This window comes from Ursus americanus, chromosome 14, assembly GCF_024610735.1.
Source record: "Ursus americanus isolate L20-20 chromosome 14, mUrsAme1.1.p, whole genome shotgun sequence".
Classification (NCBI taxonomy): domain Eukaryota; kingdom Metazoa; phylum Chordata; class Mammalia; order Carnivora; family Ursidae; genus Ursus; species Ursus americanus.
In genome coordinates, this window is record NC_142140.1 from 6,258,425 (window position 1) to 6,278,473 (window position 20,049).

The window sequence follows — 20,049 nt, forward strand, 5'->3', positions numbered from 1 at the left end:
GCATGAAACATTCACCAGGAGATGTCAGGAGGCCCAGCATAAGTGACATCTAAAGGATAGCCATACTCTCAACCACTTGCAAATAGCCACTCACACATAAACACATTCACATACATACCGGCACAAACAGCTTCACTCTCCTAGATATTTTCCCTTCCCTACACTTGCAAGCACACACATATGCTTCACATATACTCTCTCAGCCAAAAGGGTGGCCTAGGGGAAACCTCATGGCTGAATCAAATGCTGGTTAATGCTGCTGCTTTTATTACACCAAAGGTCTTAACATTTATTTGGAGATGAACACAAAACTTGGCATACTGCTGTTACAGTGGCATGCATTCTCTACAGTGCAGCTTCGGAGCTTGAGATCACTGCAGCACGCACATAAGAACTGCTCTCCGGAGGAGAGAAAAGGTGGTGGTGGGGAGAACTGCAGATCCTTGCCCTCTCAATTATCAACAGACTAAAGGTGCTTTACCATGATAGCAGTCGAGGAGTCTCTTGTTTTGGGCAAGTGTGTTTTAAACAGCCAAACAGCTATGACAAGGGATCCAAGTGGGTAGGTTCCTAACACTTAGAGCCAAGAGCATTTTTGGGTAAGTATATGCTCCCCAAACAGGCAGCACTGACTAAAGCGGGGGCATGCTTAGCACTGCATCTGAGCTAGGTAAAGCTACCAAGAGTCCTCAGTGAAGGGAATCCTGGTTTCATGAAGAAGAATAAGACATGAGGGCACTGTCACAATAAGGCCACTAAACTCACAGCAAACAATGACCTCAGAGGAAACTCGCAGGACTATAGGAAAGCAGCTCTATTCTCTCTGATATCAGATGCCCCTTGCTGGGTAGGCACCTGCCCTGAGACTTTCACATGGTCTTTTCTGAGCTGCACAACATCACTTAGCACAACGGAGCAGAGGAAGGGACCACACACATCAAGGTCATGGAACATCACCAAGGGTGGCTGACTATTGGCAAATGTCTCAGATGCCTTTCCCGGTTGGGCTAGGTGTCCCCGTGTATCTGGAGAGCTAATCTGAAAAGAGGCTGGCAAAGGACTTCCTCAAGCTCCGGATGGTCTCCGCTTTGGCTTCATCCTCATTGGCTGAAGACCGGAAGAAGGAGGACTCAGAGAAGCTGAAGGCATTTGTCAGGGACTGCGACTTGCTTGAAGATAAAAACCAGAGAGAACGTGAGAGGGGGTGTTCCCAGTGAGGCAGGGAAAGACGATGACATGAGGATACACAACCGAACCCCTACTCCCACCCCAGGGAGACCAGGGTGATGGAGGAGAAAGCCACAGTGGAGTGCTGCCAGGACCCGGGGAGGCCCCTGTGCTATTATCTCACCTTTGGTGCTGCTAAAACAGGAAAGGATGGGGGCAGTGTGGGAGAGAGGGAGAAGGGGAAAAAGAGAAGGGAAAGAGGGAGGAGTCACTCAAAGGCTGCTTCTTATACTTAATGCTAAACTAAAGGGTGCACAGGCTACATTTCAGAGGTCCTAACTTGGTAAGTACTAATCTAGGAATCTCACACCCTTCCCTTCTGATGAAATATAGTAACCAGGGGACCACAGACTCTTTGCACTTTCTTTTCCATCAACTGTCAGTGGTAAAACCAGCATCAGAAGACCTGGGTCAAAGTCTTGGATTTGCCCTTCACTCACTCTTGTGCTTCTCTGGGACTTGGTTTCTCATTTGTGATGTACAGATGTTTTGTAAAATGCTTTCTAGGCCTTTTCAGGTCTTTATATTCTGCTTATTTCCTCTGATTCCAAATAAACTTGGAATAAACCAAGGCCTTAAGTTACCTGCTCTTAAAATGGACATGACCATCCTTTGTAGCCTTCCTCAGAAAAGCCCTAATATGAGGTCTGTGCAGTTCAGGGTATCCAGGGGCAAAAGAGATACATATCTGGTACACACGAGGACATTAAGCAGTTTTCTAATTAAAAACCCAAATCACACACATTTTAGGAGACAATTTTTCCCCTGAGAGACTAGGGATCCAGAGGGAAAAACTGTGAAGACAAGAAGGTCTAGGGGAGGCCAAGCCCAGTACTTGAGAAGAGAATACAAGCTCTGGCGTCTCCAGTGGTCTGCCCTGTCTCCTTGACTTTCACTGTCTCTTTCCTGATGATTTCTGGCTGTAGAAGTCTTCTCCTGATGTTTTAGGGCTCCCAGCCCTTCTCTACATTTGGGATACAGCCCCCAAAACTCCCTTCTACAGGAGTGTGAGCAGTTTCTCTCCTGCAGTGACTGTGAACAGATGCCCTTTAGAGTTGGCGATGAGCCCCAACTCGCTGGCTTTTGGGAGGGAGGGCCCCTTCTGCATGCACAGCCAGGGGCACCGGCTATAAGCCTCCTGCTTGTTGTCAGACGCTGGCTCTATTTAACAACTTCAGCCCAAAGGCTGTGGCAACCCAAAGATCTGCTCTCACACTGGGGGTGGCTAATGAGAAGGCAGGAGAGATTTTAAAAGTTAGCATGCAGAAAACAATTGGATTAAGGGTAGGTTATGGGTCAGGTGAGATGTGAAATGTGCCACTGGCCAGAGCTGGGGAGCAGGAGTCGGTGATGCTCCTCCAGTCACGAGGGCTGGAAGACCCAGAGAAAGTGGTCATCTGGACTACCTGAGCCTGGCTCTGCCACTAACTAGCAGAGTGGTTTGAGGAAGAAAATTAATCAAATCTCTCTGAGCAGTTTACTCATCTATATAATGACTAGACCATGTCTAAGTGGCCTCCTTTTCTCCCTCCCTGAGGAGTCCTATCACCTCACTCTGAGAAGCACTGATGGGTCACTCCCATCCCTGCAAGGCTACAGCTGTTTCTGCTGACAGTGATGACAGAGGCCCGTTTGGGGACAGTGGAAAGAGGCATCTCTGGTTCTAGAGGAGAGGGGAGAACTAACCACCATCCACACCCAGGTGCTGTCCATCCCAAGTACAGCTTTACTGTTTTCCAGGGGCCCTCAGTTCTTCCTCTGAAGCAGGACAGTGTGGTGGGGGCTTCTAGGGTGTAAGGAAGCCCAAGAAGATGGAGTTCCTCAGGGTATCTATCTGGGCCCTGCTCTGATGACCACACCAGAAACCGACATCCTTCTGACAAAGCTGAAGGTAAAACGTTGAAATGGATTTAACTACTTCCCCCTTTTCCTTCTGGGCAGCCTTGCTGATTGCATACCCTAAACTGTGAGTCAGAGGCAGGAAAGAGGATTTTTTTTTTTTTTTAATTTTAAGAGAGAGAAGTGTGCGCGCAAACACACACACTCACACAGAAAAGGAATGGAAAAAAAGAGTGGGAGACAGGATTAAAAAAAAAAAAAAAAAGAAACAACAACCCTAAGCTAATATAAGAATAGGAAAGGGGCAGTGACTCTGCCTTATTGGCAATCCCCAGGAAGAAAGGGAAGGGCCCGAGCTTCTAGCTAGACCTTAGACTTTCACTTCCTTCTTTTCTACCCTCCCCAATCAACCCCCAACCATGCCCCCAACCAAAAAAACAAAACAAAACAAAAAAAAAAAAAAAACAAAAAAACAAAAAAACCCCAAAACCAATACCCAAAAAAAGCCCCACAAAAATATCTGTAGAGAAAGCCTGATTGAAGGTGCTTTCTAGCAGCTCTGGAGCCTAAGGCCTGTGAGGAGGGGCAGGAAGAGGGGAGGGGAAGGAGCTGCTGAGTTGTCTCTTACTTGAGTTGTGGGTGAGGCTGGGGCTTCTGTGGTGGAGCAGCCGGGGGTGGCTGGGCCTCTGCCAGGGAGCTGCTGCTGGAGGGTGCATCTCCGTGGGTGGTGGAGGAAGAAGAGGAGGAGGAGGAAGAGGAGGAAGGTGGCAGTGATGGTCCAGGGGGAGGCCGGCGTGGAGGCAGCACCTTGCCTGGGGGTTGCATTCCTTGGGGTTGCCCAGGGCCCCCTAGGTTCAGTACAAGAAAAACTTCATAATTTAACCATATCAAAGGGTTTCCTTATTAGAATCTATGTGTTAAAGGATGAGATTAGTTAATCACCAAAATGTTAAGCTCTATTACAAGAAGCCACCTGCGGCTCTGTCCGGCTCCAGAGCCAGTCCCTGGTTTCCCTCATACATCTGCCACTACTTGCTCTTCCTCAGAGACACAGCACCTCAGGCACAGCGGAAGTCAGGAGGACAAGAAAGGAACCATGGGATGAACGGCCCTGATCAGAAGCAAGCTCTTGTACAGAAGGCCCCCTAGACCAGAGGGACCCCACCACTCTTCCCCAGAGGTTCCTCAGGTATAGGGCAACCTGCCCCACAGTTTACTAGAAGGTCTCGAGTTCCACACTGTAGATGCAGTACAAGGCAGTGGAAAGAGCACAGGTCTGGGAATCAGAAAGTCAAGACACAGTCTATCAGTGACTCCCTGAGCCAAGTCAGCAAACTTCTCTGGGCCTTGGTGTTTACAACCATAAAACTGTGAAAAAGTGATCCCTAGTCTTAGTTGTCTTTCAAGAAGGTAATGTTTCAAAGATGTTAATGGACAAGAAAGTTCTTCAAAAAGTATTGTGTGCTTTATGATCATTAATGATCACAGACTTTGTTTTGACAGAGCTGGGCCTTGTTGGGCTCCTGACCCGCACGTGTCTGATTGCCATGCCCCGCCCCACCAGGGCTTCATATTAACATTAACTCAAGCACACGACTAGGGGGTATCTTCGGTTTCCTTGTGCTCTTTTGCCTCTTAGTACCATCCTTAGGGCTCTACTCCCTCCCCAGTGTGTGTGGTGAAATTCTCCAGAAATCCAAGTCCTATTCTCTCCTGGGGATGTTGTGGGCCCCATCCCACAAAGAAGCAGCCCCCCACCTCCACCCCACCCCCAAAAGGACCAGGATACCATTCTCTCAGCATGAGACAGAAAACCATCTGGTGGCCTGGAAGGGGAAAAGGCCATCCTTCCTCTGGGGGTTGTCAGGCAGTAAGTGTGATACCTGATTGCTCAGATTTTGCTAAGGAGGGGTTCCTGCAGTCCGAACTCAAAAGATGTCCTCATCAGTGCATTCTGACTAGTGGAAATAATGCATAATTGGCCTGAGAGATCCAATTACTCAAGTCTCATTCCCAGCATCTACATTCATGGGCTGGGTGGAAGGAGTAGGCTTATAGAAACTCAGGAGCAGCTAAGAGTTGTGTTGTAATTTAGTGTCCTAGAAACACCAGAATACCTATACCCTCTGGAGAGAAAGAATTATACATCTACGCCGCTGTGCATCCATGATTATCAGCCCATCTCCCTACTACATGGCGTGGGCTCCACTGTATCAATTACCAGTGAATACCAGAGTTAGTTTTACATAAACAAATACATAAATGGACTTTTGGATTGAAAACTTGAAGTTCCAAGTTCAAATCAGATAACCAGTGAAGACGAAGGCGACAGATCAGCATAGTTCACGTTAGCCAGTTTTTGCCTCTTCCCAAGTTTGGCTTCATCTTGTAAAGTACAGCAGGTTGATAGCTCAGCCTCTTACACCAGGAACCTGAGTTCTTTCCGACTTGTACAGAGATGCTTGAATAGCCAGAAACTTTACAACTTAACACTGAAGACAGATATAACTTTTCCTTTATTGCACATTAAGCTGTACAAGAGAGTCACAAAAGAGAGGTACTTAAATCACACTTCCAGCATTGGCTGAGGTTCTCCCAGCTGGATCGGTACAAAAAAAGGGGACAACATCAGAAAAGAAATGGGTACAAAACACCTGAACAGCAATCCTATACTGTGACATGGATGTCCCCCAGGCCACAGAGTTGTCCCTTAGCATGCTGCCTGAGGGCCATGATAGTCAGGTTACGCTGCCTGCTTGCATTTGGCAGTAGGAGCCCTAATCAGTTTCTCCCCCACCTGAGAAACTTTGGCTAACACCACCCTGGAGCCTGACTGAATTCAAATGGCAACGTTGTATTTGTGGCTCACAAATGTCACATGAAAAGCACCTGGATGTTCACACTGATAACATGCAGAGAAGCAACACCACCATCAGCTCACCACTCGGACAAAAAGTAAAAATAAAAAATAAAAATGCATTCCTCCATTCTGGGAAATGTTGCTTTATTCCTTTCTACCATTTCATCAAATTGGGAGGTATTTAAGGACCTGATTCTTATGCAACCCACCTGGAAGTGCATAAATGCATTTATGTATATATTTACAACAGATTGACCACCATCACCATCTAAGGAAGGGATCACAGATGAGAACACTCACACTCAGCGCATTTCCCTGTAGCCTCAGAATTTGCCAGCAACCAAAGGAGAAACTAGGGCACGTGCCCTTGACACATATATCATACTATCAACACTATTTATTCCTCAGACCTGGAATCCAGACTGGTAACATATCAGTATGGAAGTGAGAGGAATGTAACAGTAGAGCTAGAAGCACTTCTTTGAAATGCAAACTGCTGGCATGAACTCCCACGGACCACAGCGCTAGAGGAGAACGCTCAGTGCCCGTGCCAGCCCGGCTAGGAGATGGCACGATGAGGCACTGAAGCCGAGGCCTGATTTAATTAACTGCCTCATCACGGTCCAGGAACCACATGTCAGACGAAAGAGGACTAACTGGCTGAAGACAGATATACTCTTTCTTCAAGAGCCATGGCTGTGGAGCCTCCGCCCCAAACACACACGAGCTAAAATCAGAGACAGTTCTTCCCAGGAAAGATAAAACTCCTCATTCTCTGGCCTCTGGAGGGCTCTTGTAACAGCTGAAAATGAAAGCAGGAGTCCACCTCAGAGTTCTGTAGGCAGTGTACCCACTCTGTGAAATGGGACATTTCAGTTTTTGTCTCATGATTGCCTAGGGAGAGGCCAAGAGCAGAATGGTCAACTCCTTCTCAGACTTTCAGTAGCTTCCTGCATCCTATGTCCAAAATTGCTAAAGAATCATCTCTGTACATAGGTCAGGCTTTGGGGAATACAAAGCAGCCTCAGTTCCACAGAAGCGCATAATATGGCCAATTCAGAAACAGCAACAAAGAAGAAACAACTTAGGGGGACTGAGATCAACACACAGAAAATACAAGTTCACTTTGATATTGCACATCAGCGGCCCCATTTTTTTTTTTTTTTTGTCTAATCTCGTAGCTAATTAGTTAATAATAAAAAAGAAGGTACACTGGGATGTAAAATACAGAACACATTCCTGGAAATAGCTTGTTCTTTATATTTCATGTCATCACTAAAAACACAAGAGCTCTACAGGCACAGCCAGCCTATTCACATAAACTCAAACTGCACCAAATTTTAGCAAATGGAGAAAAAGGTGGATGCCTTCAGATTCAATGGATGAAGCAACGGAAATTAGACCTTGAAAATCTCTTAAACTTCTATCTATTTACCCTAGTCATGCAGAAAGGAAGCAAAAAGCACAATTCATTGAAGATCCCAAGCACACTCATGGAGGTAAGCAGGGGGTGGGGGGGCGCTTTAATCTGAGCCTGGGGGGGTGGGGGAGAGGAGAGGAGTTGGGTTTTATTTCTGTGGTCTTTGTTTCTCCCCTGTCCATCCCCCCAGTCCTATTTCACCCCACATTGTGTAATACTTTAAAAAATACTATCAAACCACCCAGAAGATAGAGTCACACTGGACTTGGGAGAGGCACAATTCTTTTGTACACTGTTGACAAACAGCCCTGGAATCACAAGTTATACAGAGAAACGTTAAGTGAGCATTACAAGCACGAACAGGAACAGGTAAACAACCAGACAGGGGAGCTGACACTGCACAGGAAAACACAGTCCAGTCAGCATTGAAAGAACGCAGAAACGGCACCAATGGGAGGGTCTGTTGCTCCCCTCCCCGCTTTCCTTTCTTCCCTTGTTTGTTTTTGGCTTAAAATTTCTGCTTTGAAAAATGAACTACCAATCACTTTAAGAAGCTTGGACTTGTTTGGGCCCTACTGCAATGCCATTACAGTCGAGAATATACTGTAAACAACCTTGGGGGGCTGGCCGCTGAGGTGGGGTCTTGCTCGAGTCCGGATCCTTAAGTGTTCCACTCTGGAAGACAAAATGCAAAAGAGATAAAAACAAAACTCCGAACAGATTCCAAAGAGAAACTGTGGCTCCGTGGCATGGGCACAGTGGGATCTGATGGGGATCATGGGGTCCAGCCTAGAGGCTTCTGCTGTTCCAGAAACATCTCAAAGGGGTTCTCAACCTCTGGGGTATTGCTGGGGCACAGGTCTAGGCAGTTTGGGGCTGATAGGCATTGTCTGAGACCCCCTAAACCCTCCCTCTTAGACTTATTCTGTCTAGAAGTTTTGAGTCTTCTAACAGCACCTGGTTTTTTCTCTGGCGGCTACCCGCTGTCCAGTTCCCCGTCATACTCACAGGCCCAGCTTCCTGAAGGAAAGGGAGGATCAACACCAAACTCCAGAGAGTGGGTTGGGCTTTAGGTGATTGCAGGGGCCCCAGGAGCAGGGGCTGGACCAGGCGACGGGCCCAGACTTCTCTCACTTCCCTTGTGTAGTTAACTCTGGGGTAGGATCAGCTCTGGGGCTGGCTCTGGGGTCAGATCCACTCTTTGGGGTATGCTGGAACTCCAATAGGGAAGGACTTGAAGGAGGGTGCAGTCATCTGTTTCCCCCAAACCCCCCTTACCCAGAGGAAAAGAATAAAATATTAATGCTTGTAAAAGTGCTCAAGGCCAAGCTGTTTTTCCTTCTCAAATAGCATAAATGAATTTTATCCAACAACATGGCTCCACTCCCATGCTTCCTCTCCTCCCAGCTATCATTCTGATTATGCCCTGACAGGATCAAAGATGCATGTGACTTCAGTTTGTCTAACATATGAATTAAAGGCAGTGAGCATTTGGAGCTTAAATTCAGTGCAAGGGAAATGCTCTATAAAGCCTAAGCGTTGCCAAGTGTGCCAATGTTGATGTCACAGAGGGACCTGAAGGGGCAAGGCTGTGAAATGGGCTGAGCATGTCTTCAGCATTCTCCCACTTCCTCTTTCAGTGCTTCCCTTCCTCGTGACGTGCCCCTCAGCCCTATTCCCACGTGAAAACTGTTTTTCCTGTTCCCCATTTCCTACGGACCTTCCATTCTCACCATCAGTCTCCTCTCCTGCCTGTGAAGGCTTGTTTTCAGCTCCACTCAAGGAGAGCTGAAGTGTTACCCTCTCCAGTGTCATGGTCTTTAACAACATTACCTAAAACTATCCTACTAAGAGGAATTGGGGCAGTAGGAGGCAGGGGACCTTTGAAATGTCCTTAGTGCCACTACGTCAGAGGGTGCCTGTTCTGTCTACGATCCTCGCCCTCTCACAGATCACAGCAAGCACACCAATACTTCCCCTCTCCTTCTTCCAAGCACCGTCACGGGATCCACGGTGCTTGGTCTGAGCTCTGACACCGAAATACCCATACACAATACACCAGCTAGAGACCATGCCATCCATTCAACAGCGAGACCTGTCAGTTTTTCCCTCTCAACATCTAAGATTCACCGCCTTCTCCTGATCATTGCTGGTCAAGCCTGTACTATATCTTGCTTAGACTACTAGACTACTACTATTGCTACTATACTACTACCGGAATAGTTTCCTCCTGCTTTAGTCTTCTCTCTCTCCAATCTACCCTTTCTGTGCCTACCTACTGTCCTCCTATACTCCTTCCCTAATTGTGTCACTTTACTGCTCTAATAACTTATAGCTAACGCTACGTATGTACCAGGGAACATGATGGACACTTTGATAAATTATCGCAAACCTCATAAGACCTCTATGAGGTAGATGCTATTATTATCAACATACCTAATTTTTAGACAAAGAAACTGAGGTCCAACTAATTCAGGGAATTTACCCAGGGTTACACAGTAAAGGCTGATGCAGCTGGGCTGTGAGGCTAGGCAACCTGATGCTCCATTTTCTTCCCATTGCCAACAGGATGACAATCATATCCCTCAGGCTGACGTCTAAAACTTGCTGCAGTATGGTTGGAATTGATCTTCCTGGCCTTCTCTCTCTCTCATGTCCTAAACACACTTGCTCCCTCCAAGCCCAACCCCTCACTCCTTATTCTCTAGGGTAGGCCACACCATGTTACCCTCCAGGAATACCTTTTCACCTGTTCTAGCAATCCCATCCAATACATCCCAGACATCTAAGTCACTTTCTACCTCATCCATGAAATCTTCGCTTCTGACTGCCCCCTTTGACTGTGATCTCTTCTCTAAAATCCTGAAACAGCACTTAGGAGACTCAAGAGGGTCTTCATAGTGAGGTGTTGTGATCCTAAAGGCTGGAATGATGCTCCGAAGAAGACTGACAGATCCTTCAGGGCACAGACTATGTGTCTTCATCTTCTCATGAATTCCTAACAAATGCAATGCCCCTTGTTTTCAAAGAAAAATAGGGATATATGGCCTGGAACAGGAGCTATTTATTTAAAAAGTTAAAACAGTTGGAATTAGGAATATTTTGGAAAATTCAAGACTATCATCATTTTACCAATACCATCAAACACAGGGCTGAGTATATAAGAGGTCCTTAATAAAAGCTTGTTAAATAAATGAACATGTAGTACAATAATGGTGAAAATCCAAAAAGGACTAGAGTATAAGTCTTTAAGAGAAAAATGTTGTTAAATCATAGAAGTTAAACCATGTTGTATTTGATATCCACTCCAGGGAGCAGCTCTGAAAATGGTCAGGTTAGGGAATTAAACTTGAGGCCTGCTATATGTGCCATATGTTAGATGCAGAAGGTAAAGTTAAAACAAGCCTCAAAGAAGCAGAAATTGCTTCCATCAAGACTGCCTAACCCAGGGACACTTTAGGCCCAGGACTTCTTTCCCACTGTGATCTCTTCTTTCTCTTGACCTGGTTGCCAACTAGTGAAGTCTGGGGCCAGGACATAGTGTTTGATAATGGGTGCACAGATAACAGGGTGGCTTTTCTACCTGTGCTTCTGACATGCTAAGACTGGGCTGGGCTTCAGCCCCACCCCCAACACACATACACATACACTGCTCCCTAGGTCTCCAGCAGCAAGTCTTTTAAGATTGGGCAGCAGAGTGACTAAGGAATTTGGGCCTTTGGGCTGGGAAGACCTCAGATCCAGATCTGCCATGCACTAGCTTTGTGACCTTGGGCAAGTTATTTCACCCCTCTGTACCCACCTTTTTTCACAAGGTTTCTGTGATGTGAAGTGAGATTATCTATCTATCTATCTATCTATCTATCTATCTATCTATCTATCTACCTATTCATCTCTCTAGATATCTATAAGCATCTGGCCCCAGGAGGTGCTAAGTAAAATGCAACAGATGAAGGTGATATTGATGAGGAAATTTCCTCTGAAATTCTGTTGTTACCCAAGTCTTATCCCCATGATGGAATACCCCCTGCAGTGCTCTATTCCTAGGCTTCAGAGAACTCTATTTAGTTGTGATTGTAAAGCCTCCTCTGGTCTCTCTGACAAGCTATCAGTGTTATGGTTTCTCATTGCCTGAGAATCATACTCAGATGAAAGACAGCAAAATTCACACAGTTTGTGGAGTCATTAGACTGTCTCTTGCCACTCTCCTTTCCTGGAGCCTCACCCCAAACCACTGATGGCTGCCAATCACCTCAGACATTGGTCAGGAACAGCTTAAGATGTTCTCCTCCAAGAGAATTGTCATTTTTAGATAGGGTTATGGAAGACCAAATAACAAGAGAGCAGAACTAGGGCCAATGGGCAAAAGCTCCAGAAAGATAGAATTTTAGTTATGGGGAGAACTTTCTATGGTAAAATCAGTGGAAGAGGCTATATTGGGAGGTGGGTGTATTCATGCAGAGGCTAGAGAATTAGGACAAAGATAATGTAGAGAATATTCCTTCGCTAAATATGAGATAGATTAGGTGAACACTATGGTTCCTTCTATCCTGACAATTTATGATTCAGGGGTGGGGGGGGCACTTTAAAATCCCATAGACTCAGTTTCAATGGTAGAACTCCGGATTCTCATTGGATAAGCTGACAGGGGTAATCATACCAGTGAAGGCTGGCCCTGGCTCTCCTCAGCCTCAGAAATATATATATAAGACATGGATGAACTGAGCCCAAAAGTTCCTTCCAAAAGCTTCAGAGGAAGAGCTCCCAGAGGCAGTCCTTTGAGCTGGAGCCTGGGAATATGCCTTGGCCACCCTTGTCTGGCGCCTAGGGAGCTTCACCCTTTCCTGGCTCCACAGAGGTTGTGGACTAAAGACTTCCCAGGGACTATGAGGGGTAGGAGAAGAGTCCCCTAGGACTATCTGTTGCTAGGCTGAGACTCTCTGGCTCCACCCACAAGCCATCCATCTGTTGGGGCTGAGGGCTATTCCCGTGGGGTTTGGCTACCATGGGATCTGTCTCCAGTCACCAAGAACTGCCTGAGATGCTGAATTCCACAGAAGTCTGGCCACTCTGGCGTCACTGCCAAAGTCTGGCCTGTAGCCAACCCGCAACAGGAGCCCATGGCCAGACTGAGCTGCAGTTTCCCTCAGGAAGTTGAGTTGACTAAAACAGGTAAGAATATGTAGTCCAATGCTTGTGCTCAGATGCACTCAAAAAAGAAGGGGGAATAAATGGCCTTTACAGCAGCATAAGGGGAAAACAAACACACAAAAAACCAAACAACTGTGGCTTTATAGAATGACAATGAGCTCAGAAGGTCTCCATTTATAATGCTGCTGCCAAAAATTTGATGCAGCTAGAGGGGCTTCAGTGTCTCAAAGAGGGGAGGGCACAGGTCCTTTGCTCTTTTATCTGATAAGCCTCACAAGAAAGCACTGCAACGTTCTGGGTGTTTCTTTAAGGGGGACACTAGTGGAATTAAAATGGGTACATGGGGAATAAGTGGGTACCCGGAGCAGATAGGATGGTGAGAAGTACGGAAATGACATCTTTCCTCCTGTGACTTTGGGAAAGTTACTTAATTTCTGAGTCTCAGTTCCTCAAATAGACCAATTGGAAGGATTAAGTGAGGTAACCATGGAAGCACCTAGGACTGAGTAGTAGATCAAAGTTAGTCAAATGTAAATCTGATCAAGATCAAGGATGACTTGGGTAGTAGTGAGCTTCCTGGCCTCCAGGCCTTAGAGGTGTTTAAGCAGGGCCAGGACAAACTCGTCAGAGAGATGCTATGGAGGAGGTCACGAAGTTGCAGGCAGATGACTTCTACAGGCTCTCTGGTTCTGGGTTTTCATTAATTCTTTCATGTATTTTTCAGTTCTTTAGGTGTCTGAGATAGGATACAAGCCCTTGTTAGCTGCAGAGTCTTGAGCCCAGCAAGACCCCAGAGCTATTGGGCCTGAGCAGAGGTGTCTGCAGGCACAGGCTTCGAGGGGCTTGGCAAGTAGAGTGTGCTACTGCTTTCCATCAAAGCCGGTTGGGCTGGTATCTCACTTTGCTGAACCACTGGGTTTTAGCAATCTGAGAAGTCAGAGAGGCAGGAAAGGCAGGTGTAGCTCAGAAACTCCTCTAGGTTGGCAGGTTTAGCACTTGGTTGTCAGGAGAATGAAAGCAAGGGTTTCCCTTACACAAGGTCATGAAGGCCCAGCTCTCTCCATTTTTACCTTCCCCAGTGGTCTGGTGGGGACATGAAAAAGGCATAGTGCATAGTGTTGTAGACCACTCCCTAAACTGGAAACCAGAAGATTCAGCTCTCCTGCTTATAAACTGTATGACTTTGGACAAGTCATTTGCATTCTCTTTGGTTATGCATGAAATAGATATACCATCTCATGTAAGGATGGTGAGGCTCAAAGTAATGTCTGTGCTTTGTAAACTGTACAGTGCTAGGCAAAGCAATGATATAAGTGAGCACCATTACTATTATTTAAATAATAATAACTATCAATCCAAAGGAATGCAGCTCCAACGAAGCTCTAGAATTTAATGCATTGATGGAGATCCAAGTATTGTTGGGTGGCTTCCTGTCACCTGGTGCATAATAGCTCAGTATGTAGGGGATTCTGGGCTAGGTTATATCATGCCCTCTGCATATCACTGACTTGTTCCAGTGAGGTCCCTGAAGATGCAGAAGAGTCATTTCAGAACAATAAATATTAGCTCTAAAGGTGAATGGACAGGAAATCACTTGTCTAGGAGAGAAACCAAGCCCATGGATGAGGATTTGTGGGGTTTTGTCAAAGCCACCTTTAATTTGCTATCCTGTGGCTTTCAGCAGACAAGCTGGGAGACAGGAGCTCCTATCTGAGGTCCCAGCAGAGATGAAAGCTGAGGAAGGAAAGAGTCACTGAGTGACTCAACTTTAGAGAGTTTTTGGCTTGAGTCCAGCTGCCCCCACCAAGGAGGAAGGCCTGTGCTTGCTCAGCATATCTGAGACAGGAAATTGGGAAAGGGTCTCAGGGTCTGGCCCCAGGAAAGAGGCCAGGCCAAGCTCCTTGCCGGACACGCCACAGAGCTATTCTGATCAGCTCCCCCAGGCTCCGTTCCCCGGTCTAGGACCCCAGGGGGAATGAGGCAGCAGGAAGGAATGTGGTTGGGAGGTTGTAGGTTCAGTCAGAGCAAAGGGTAAAGCATGTTTTCTGGCACCTTGGGATTTCTCTGAGATCACTCCAGCAGTTACCAGTGCCCACCTTTCTTCCTCTGAAAGGTTATGAAAGGTTCCCAAGGATGAGCTCCTCCTCCTCCTCCTTTCATGAGGGAAATTGCTACTCTGAGGGCAGAGCTCATCTCCTGGATTGGGGCCCTCCCATAATCAGTGATTTCCTAAGGACACAAGAAGTGTCCCATGGGGACAGTCCATGAGACCTATGGGGGCACTAAGGGCCAGGTCACCCGAGGTCAGAATGTCAGCCTCAAGTGATTAAAGATGTCCCTTAAAAGTTAAGACATCCCCAAAATAGTCAGTTTCCCTTAATAGTCTGCTAAGGGATCTGGTCACTAGTGACTTTATCTGAACCTGCCTCAAATCTCCTCACATTTTCAGCTTACACTCACTGGGGAACAAACTCCCTAAAGCCAGTCCTGCTGTGGGAAGCAGGAAGGCCTTTCATTTGTCCTAAATTTACTTCTTCTAAGCTATGTAAGTCCTTCTTAGTCCCATGTTCGGGATCTGAGCTGTGTCCCTTCCCCAAACTGCATTGCACTTTAGACCCCAGTGAAACCCCTTCTCAGTCTTGGTGTCCTGTACTCAAGAAACTTCATCTTTTCAAGCCTCTGTAGGTGGAAAGACCTGTCTGGAAATGTTTTGAGTATCTCTTTAGCCCAGAAAGCCAGTATAAAGGACTGGTACAACGTCCTACCAGAGGTCAGAGGCTACAGGTTTATGGATCTCAGTCCTTCAATTCTGAAGTCTCATCGCTGCCCTTTCCAGGTCTGAGGCTACCACATGTCATCTTAGATCTGGAAGGAGATTTTAAGTTACCTGCTCCAACAGTCCTAGCCCCCAGCCCACCCTTTTACCATATCCCTGACAAGCGGCCCACCTTGCCCCCCGAATGAACATCAGTGATGATGTGGCAGCCGCATACCACTTCTCAAAGTAGCCATTTCCTCTCCTAGTGTTAGAGAGTTTACTCCTGTCTTCTAGCAAGTTTGCCTTTTGGCACCAGTCCTCTCCCATGACAGCCACCAGAAAGCTGAAGGCACCAAGTCATGGGCTTCTTGGGACTATTGCTATTCAACTGGAGCTCCTTTAACTTTTACTCAAAGATTTGCCAAAAGCCTCAACCTCCTGGTTCTTTTCGTTGAGCACATTCTAGTTAGAGTTAGAGGATGTCCTTGTTATACTGTGACCCTCAGACTGGAGACAACATTGCAGGTGTGATCTGACCTGCTCAAGGTAGGGGAAGAGGCTCATCTTCCTCCTGGACACCACATGTGTACTAATGCTTCCAAAGCTGTCTTAGAATCACTCCTCATGGGTATAACCCACAAGCCAAATAGAAAGTTCATTAGTGTCTAAAATCTCTGCATTAGCAATTCAGCCCTTTTACTCTGGAAGACTTTACAGGAAAATAACAAAAGTGGAAGTAGTGTAATGGAAAATGAAAAGAAGATTAGCCACACAAAGGAGAGCACCAGGATGCCACCTCTACTGGCATGACTTGAAAGCTTTGTCTAGTTGAAGTTCTCTCCCTGATTCCCAACAGTCTCAGGAGCAGTGTACACCTCTCTAGAGCCCTGGGTTATAAGGCCCAGCTCGGATCCCAGAAGACAGATCCCAAGGTGTGTGGGGGATGGGAGAGCAGGGCCTATAGGGACTTTTCGAAGGTATATAGCCTGGAGGCTTTGGCCATCAATGGCCACCAGGTGTCACTGCCACCTTGAGAACAGTCTCCCTGAAGCACTTCAGAGCCGATGGAGTCACTTGCCCTGGCCAACTCTTAGGGTAGCACAAAACCTGGCAATCAGCTAGGCTGAGACCAAGTTGTCATTAGCCAGATAAGGTTTTGCCACTCGCCTCCCTACTTTCAGCAACATAGCCAGTGCCTCTTACACCCCCATCTCTACCCCTTTGAACTGGGCAAGCAGCTAGCCTCGGCCCACTCCAATGACTTTGCTCTTTGTTTTCTATAATTAATCCATCTCAGGCTAGGGGGCTAGCTGACAAGGCAAGGTGTGCCCTCTACTAATCTCCCCTTCAGCCTCCTTTAGGGGTTCTTCTAGAGTCAAAGAAATGAAAGCTGTAAGGGTGGAGCTGCAGACAAGGATAGAGAGGGAGAAAGAGAAAGGTAGATATATGACTAGTCATTGTCCATCCTGGTCTTGACCTAGAATACTGGGCAAAAAATAGCTCTTAGGGCTTGTGACTCAGGCCAGAAGCTCTTTAAGCCTGAGCTGCCAAAGCCACAGAAGAAAGAGGCCAGCAAGAGGGGCTTGATTGTGAGGAATGGAATGTAACTTAGTGACAGCAGCTAAGGGCTCAGTGCACCATGCAGAGTTCTGGCTGGGACCCAGGTAATATCCCTTGGTTTGTATCCCTCCCATTTGTACACTACCAAAATCGCTCATAGGATCCTGACACCAACTCCAATATGCTGCAAGGGCTGTTAAAGACACTTATTCCATCCGGGAACTCATTCAACAAATATGAACTGCAATGCCATATCTAGGGCAGGAGAAGGGGAGTGGTTTATCTCGGTAGGAGGAATATTTTAATCACTGTCATTTGCATAGAATTGCAATCACATGATCATAATAAAAAGCAGGCAGACATAGTTTTGTTACTGTTGTTTAACTCTCCTACTGATGACTGACTGCACCCTCCTTTTTTTTTTTTTTAAAGATTTTTTTTATTTATTTGACAGAGATAGAGACAGCCAGCGAGAGAGGGAACACAAGCAGGGGGAGTGGGAGAGGAAGAAGCAGGCTCATAGCAGAAGAGCCTGATGTGGGGCTCGATCCCAGATCGCCGGGATCACGCCCTGAGCCGAAGGCAGACGCTTAACCGCTGTGCCACCCAGGCGCCCCCTGACTGCACCCTCCTTAGTATACCCCTGATGTATTCAATGGCTACAAGGTGCTAGCTATTCTGCAGACCTTAGAGATACAGCAGTGAAGAGACCCCCTACAGTGATTAGGTGGTAACTTTGTATTGGATGGTTGAAGAAATTTCAGTTAGACTGTCATGAAGGAGCCAGCCATACAAAAACAAGGGGAAGAGCATTTCAGATAGAGGACACAGCTCATACAAAGGCCCTTACCAGTGAGGAAGAGCTAGGATGGTATGAAGGCAAAGAAGCAGGTAGGGGCCTAAATGAATTGCTTGGGGAAAATTGAAGGGAGGACAAATTAAAGCGGAAAAAAAAAGAGTTCTGCTTTGGCCATGTTATATTTAGGATGCCTTTAGACATGCAAATAAAGATGTCAAGCAAGAGTTAGAAATATGAATCTGGAGTTCAAGGAGTCGTCAGGACAAGAGATAGATATGGGTTAGCTGAGATCACCAAGGAAAGTGCACAGACCAAGTTCTAGGTACTGACATGTGGAGGTTTAGCAAAAGTGGAGGGGCCAGCAAAGGTGGTGAGAAAGAGAAACCAATGAGGTGGAATGAAAACTAGGCAAGAACAGGATCACTGAGGCCTAGAAAGGAAAGTGTTTCAAGGAGGGAGAGTGGGCAATTGCATCAAGACTACCGAGAAATCACGCAAGATAAGAAGATGGGAAGATGAGAACTAGGTGACATGGAGTCACTTTGACAAGAGCAATTTCAGTGGGATGGTGGGATTGGCTTTTAATTTATTTTTCTAAATGAGAGATGTTTATAGGTGGATGTGATAATTTTCTAGAAAAGAAGAAATTGATGATAGAGAAGAGAGGGATAACATGAGAGCAAAAAGAAGGTGGGATCCAGATCACCCATGGAGGGTGGGCCTTAGAAGAGATTCATGTGGCTAAAGATGCAGATAATCTGGCAGATGTAATAGTGGGAACACAGATGCAATTTGGTCTGACAACTCCACGGGCCTAGAGCCAGGATGACTGAAATGTCTCCTCAATCATAAGCAGTGGAAATGTACTACCATCAGGGAGAAATGGGAGGTGGAAATACGACCAGTACAGTCATGACGTCAAGCCCAAGTTGCAGTGTTTTGCCAAATGTGACAGACTGTGGTATACTTTGTCTTTAGCGTGGCCTGGAGTCAGGGCACGGGGTTCAGGAGGAAACTAACAGAGAATACAAGGAGGTACCATCTGACAAATGGTGACAACCTCTTTGAAGTCAGTCATGATTTCAATTTAGAATATAAACAATTTTTGGACAGGGACTGTATCTCATTCATCGCTGTAGCCTTAAGTATATTAACTAATTTTAAGCACACATGTTGAGCTAGGCCTGTGCTAGTCAGTGGAAACACAGTTGAATAAAGCATAGCCCTTGTACACAAAGGGCTAAAAGTATTTGAGAGACATTTGCTAAATTAATTTAATCATGTATATATATATTTTAAGGTTTTATTTATTTATCAGAGAGAGAGAGAGCACAAGCAGGGGGAGAGGCAGAGGCAGAGGGAGAAGCAGGCTCCCCATTGAGAAAGGAACCTGATGCAGAACTGGATCCCAGGACTCTGAGAACATGACCTGAGCCGAAGGCAGACGCTTAACTGACTGAGCCACCCAGCTGTCCCTTTATCATGTTATAGTAAAGAATTTGGCCTTGCCCAAAGAGAAATCTGGCCTTTGTCCCTCCACTCCTGGGAGATAAGTCTAAATTCTTCAAATTTCCTGAGTAAAAGGAGTGTCTTTTTATTTGTGGTGAGAGCCCCTCAGACCACACTTGGTAATATATGCTGATGAGGGGAATCACAGTGGTCCCTGGGGCCACATGGCATTAACCTGACTTTCACGGATGGGGATGCTGGAGACCAATTTCAAGGTGATCAATCAATCAAGCATGCCTATGACATGAAAGCCAAGGAAAACTGTGAACACTGAATCTCAGATGAGCTTCCCTGATTGGCACCATATGTACCTTTAAACATGGACGCTAGGAGGTTAGGACAATGGAATCCTCATGCTTGGAACACTCCCAGACTCTGCCCTGTGCATCTTCTTTTGGTTTATTTTTGATCTGTATCCTTTCCTATAATGCACCTGTGAGTATAAGAGCTTGCAGTAAATTATATGAGTCCTTCCAGAGAATTCTTGGGAACTCTGAACTTTTTGTTCGTGTCAGGAGAAAGGGCAGTCTTATAGAGGACTGTACTCAGACTTCACAATTGGGCAGACTCCAGGTTTCATGTGACCTTAGAATTGAAAGGGATCTGGATATCAACTGATTCAACCTAATTCTAGAAGTGAGGAACCAGAGGTCTAGAGATAGGGAATGACTTACCCAAGGTCACATAATGTTATGACAGAGTAGGACTAACCCCTGAGTATCCTGACTCCCAGCGACAGTGTACTTTCCACATCCTGTTGTAGCTTTGAATGTGATCCTGAGCAGAGAAAAGCTTATCAGAGAAAAGCTTATCCTTGAGTCACTCTGGCTTTACTACTAGGGATTTTGGCAGGAGCCCCTATATTTAGGAAAGCTCACTCCTTACTATGTTTCTTTTTTTTTTTTTTTTAAAGATTTATTTATTTA

The 20,049-nt window shown here is 46.2% G+C and overlaps 1 protein-coding gene across 1 annotated transcript in view; it reads right to left on the bottom strand.

Moving 5' to 3' along the window:
- Positions 1-244: 244 nt before the first annotated feature.
- SYN2 (synapsin II) overlaps positions 245-20,049 on the bottom strand; it is a 194,763-nt gene continuing 174,958 nt past the window's right edge. Inside the window, exons 11-13 of the mRNA XM_045812407.2 lie at positions 7,961-8,021; positions 3,695-3,914; positions 245-1,169 (exon numbers count right to left, since the gene is read on the bottom strand). Of these exons, the coding sequence (XP_045668363.1) occupies positions 1,034-1,169; positions 3,695-3,914; positions 7,961-8,021 (417 nt within the window). The 3' untranslated portion in view covers positions 245-1,033. The remainder of the gene's footprint in view (positions 1,170-3,694; positions 3,915-7,960; positions 8,022-20,049) is intronic.